Consider the following 3564-nt stretch of genomic DNA (forward strand, 5'->3'; position numbering starts at 1 on the left):
ATATATCTTCTAAATGATGGAAGAGGGAACCTCTCCCACCTTGTGTTTAAACCCACTCTTTGTATTGTATACCTACCCTTGTGTAAAACTTCAAGCCCTAAGCCAACATTGTAGCCAAAGAGGCACCTGTCCTGTGATAGTCCACTCTAGAAAATGACTAAAAGTGTAGATCCAATGTATGTATGGTGGTAGAGGCATTGTTGCGGACCATGCAAAAAAAAAACTATCCCAAATATAACCCAAGCTTGAAAAATTATACCTTCATTTCAAATTTTAAAAATCCTTCTTTCTAGCTGGCCCCTTTTCTGCCTATTGTTTGGCCACATTGAGAGGGAGTAAGTTGTGTTTAATAAAGAGTAGGTACATAGATAGATGTTGCATGGATTATAGGATATTCCAATTTCTTCCTTGATGACTTGTCACTGTGATGTGAGCCACACAGAATTATAAGGTGACGTGTGCTTAGTAGTATCTAGGTGAAGTCACGTGAGACTTGGAGTCTAGGCTTTGGGGTAGACACGTACGTGGACGGATAGTCGCGTTTTTGCTAATGTGGCCACGTTGGATGGATATATGACTCGGTACCTGTTTGTTTCCAGTGTAAACACGCACGCTCTGTGCCTCTCACACACACACCACTGACACAATCCTCTCCTCTCTCTCTCTCTCTCCACACACACAGCTTCCCCTTCCCTCCCCCACAGTCACACAAGGATTCACAGTATGACGTCTCTCTCCTCCCATTTCTGCATCGAAGGCTGCCCTAAATTTCCCGCCCAGCTGGCCTTCACCCCTCACATTGCATGCAAACTGCACAAGTCCAAAAGGTTTCTCTCCAAAAGAGTAATCCACAGGGGGAAACACCTACCCCTCTCCACCACCAAATCTGCGCCGTCCGTTGTGGCCCCCGACAGAAGAATCCACCACGGTCTCGTTCAGGAGGAGGAGGAAATCAGCGAAGAGCAGTACCGAGGCAGGCTGGAAGAGCTTCTGCAGTCGAGCCCCCATCCTCCCGCGTCTTTGTGGGACAAGTTTCCTTTCCTCTCGAGCCCGCGTGCGCGTGGCATTCTTCTGCTCAACGTGCTCACATTTCTCTATGGTATGTCCCCTTACCAGGCTCTGGCTTTTCGCTGAAGCATTTTGATTTTGGGTAGTGTGCTTGAAACCCTCTTTTGATGCTGTTACTGTTGTTGATTAGGTCCACTCACTATGTATTTGTTTCACGAATGGTTTAAGGGAGGAGTGGTCTGTGTGTGTGGGATGGGGATACCACCTCTGCAATAGCATGTCATGATAGATAGCCGTGCCCAATAGCTTCTTTCACACTGTGTGTGAGAGAGAGAGAGAGAGAGAGCTCTTCCCAATAGCTCCTTTCACAGTGTGTGTGTGTGTGAGAGAGAGAGAGCGCTCTTTTAACGTCTGTGAAGGCGAAAATGACATATGAGACGAAATTCAGAAGCAGGAATTTGATTTTGAAATTAAGTATCGACCGGGGAAATAAAATGTGGTGGCTGATGTGCTCAGCAGAAAAGCCTCCTTGCTTGCAATTACAGTGGGATCATTGCTAAGTTAGAGAAGCCACCCTCGCTTGTAGTCAAGTAAGTCCTTGATGAAAATGAAGCTCTTTGCAGGTAGAAACGGCAGAAATCATTGCTAGCTTCTATGCTCCTTTGGAAGAGTTGCACAAGTATATCATGCTCCCAAGGGTGTCCTAGTGATGGTAGAAGGTGTGTATGAAAGCCTTTGATCACTTTGAAGGCTTGGAAGTGCCATTTCTAGGGTTTCTTGAACACATGGGAAGAGGGAGGAAAATCAAAAAATTCATGGCTCAAGAATAGCTAAAATAGTGCTGAATGTGTTGCTAAAATGTCATTGACCAAAGCTCCAAGGTTGTTGTATATGCAAATGGCTATTGTATGATGAACCCTAGTCATGAAAAGCTTGAGAAAAAGTGTAAGAAAAAGTATAAATGTGATTTAAAAAAAAATAAAAACTAATCACTCCCACTTAGTTTAAATTTCGTCCATAGCCTAAAAAGGATTTGGTCCTGTGCTCAGATTTGATCCAAGAACCATAGTCTTAACCAAAAATGTACAAAAATCAATGGAACCATGGATCAAATTAAAAGGCCTCATGTAGAGACACTGCCAAATAATTTGCAGTGGCACTGCCAAATAATGAAGATATGAAGAGGGTCATGCTCAGCCTTCTAAACTCAGCATCCATCATCAAGAAAGTAATGTGACTTTTTCCTTTTCGTTGCACTATCCAGGTAGTATGGGGTGATGTAGTGAAGTAATCTATTACATATTAACCATGGACAACCAAGGCACAAGGAGAGGAGAGAAAAAAGAAATCCTGGATTTTTAAAAAATAAGAGGAAAAAATCCCTTCGATTTGACCCTTTGTATTCAAAAAAAAAAATCTTAGATTTCTAAAAAACAAGAAAAAAAAATCCTTTCCATTGACCTTTTGTATTTCGATTGACCCTTTCTGCATTTTGATTCTTAATATCTTTTACATACGCATCAACGCGTGGCGGGTTGAGTACTTGTAACACACAATGCGGACAAGGTCAATGCATAAAAGGGGCTGCCAAGAAATATTTCAAGGGGTCATCATGTCGAACTGTGAGGTTATGCGACTATCTATATTTGTGTAAACCATGCACATCACCCTGTTATAGAGCAGTGGGGTTGCCACAAAACGAACTTGGCAACAATGTGGGGTCTTTCTGTATGTTTGTTGAGGAAAGTACCACAACTGTATGATTAGGTTCGATTATTTGGCCAATCTTTGTGGTTTGAAATCTCATCTCTCTTGCGGCGCCACGGGGCTTTGACCATTTGTAAGGGTTTTATGCTTTTACGTTCGCTGATCACCATAGTTATTTCATTTAAAAGTGTCTCAAATTTTGTTTTCAGTGTTTCGGAAGCATTGAGAAAACATTCACTCACAGGTTCCTTCTGTAACAATGCAGGAAGCAATATTCCTATAATCAAAGAAACAGAGGCAATAGCAAATCCTTCGCTGTTCTTATGTGGGAGATTTGCATTGGCAACCCTGGTTTTCGCCCCCTATGTGTCCAGTGGTATGAGGGATGCAGAAGTACGGAATGCGAGCCTTGAACTTGGCTTGTGGATAAGCATGGGGTATTGGACCCAGAGTTTCAGTCTTCTCACTATTGATGCTGGACGGGCTTCTTTTATCTCAGCTTTTACGGTAAAGAAGCTACATTGATGGCTTTGTTATCTACTGTCTTTGGTTTCATTGGCCTGCCTTGCATAATAGGTATCAACCTCTTGATTTCCGGGCAATGCAGGTAATTGCAGTTCCTCTTCTCGCCGGGCTCTCTGGACGGGAAATCTCGAAGCTAACTTGGGCTTCAGCAATAACTGCCTTTGTAGGAGTTGGGTTCTTGGAAACCAGTGGTTCTCCTGCCACTGTAAGAAGAGTTTGTGTATGGATTCATCTAAAGCAATAAAAAAGCATATGCTTATCAGGGCTAATTGAGGACAAAAATTTTCTCTTTTTTGGGGGCAAGGTTGGAGATCTTTGGAGTTT

At 42.8% G+C, this 3564-nt stretch overlaps 1 protein-coding gene across 2 annotated transcripts in view; it reads left to right on the top strand.

Annotated features, from left to right (window-relative positions):
• The first annotated feature begins 592 nt into the window (after positions 1 to 592).
• The window catches only part of LOC147616227 (uncharacterized), a 4231-nt gene continuing 1259 nt past the window's right edge, over positions 593 to 3564 (top strand). Inside the window, exons 1-4 of one of the 2 annotated variants that reach the window (XM_086777237.1) lie at positions 593 to 1099; positions 2981 to 3222; positions 3323 to 3445; positions 3545 to 3564. The exon at positions 3545 to 3564 is cut by the window's right edge and continues 97 nt beyond it. In XM_086777237.1, the coding sequence (XP_086633363.1) occupies positions 724 to 1099; positions 2981 to 3222; positions 3323 to 3445; positions 3545 to 3564 (761 nt within the window). In that variant the 5' untranslated portion in view covers positions 593 to 723. The remainder of the gene's footprint in view (positions 1100 to 2980; positions 3223 to 3322; positions 3446 to 3544) is intronic. The other variant, XM_086777236.1, reaches the window with a different exon arrangement.

The sequence above is a fragment of the Cibotium barometz genome, chromosome 38 (assembly GCF_041138505.1).
Source record: "Cibotium barometz isolate CiBa-2024 chromosome 38, ASM4113850v1, whole genome shotgun sequence".
In the NCBI taxonomy this organism is placed as follows: Eukaryota; Viridiplantae; Streptophyta; class Polypodiopsida; order Cyatheales; family Cibotiaceae; genus Cibotium; species Cibotium barometz.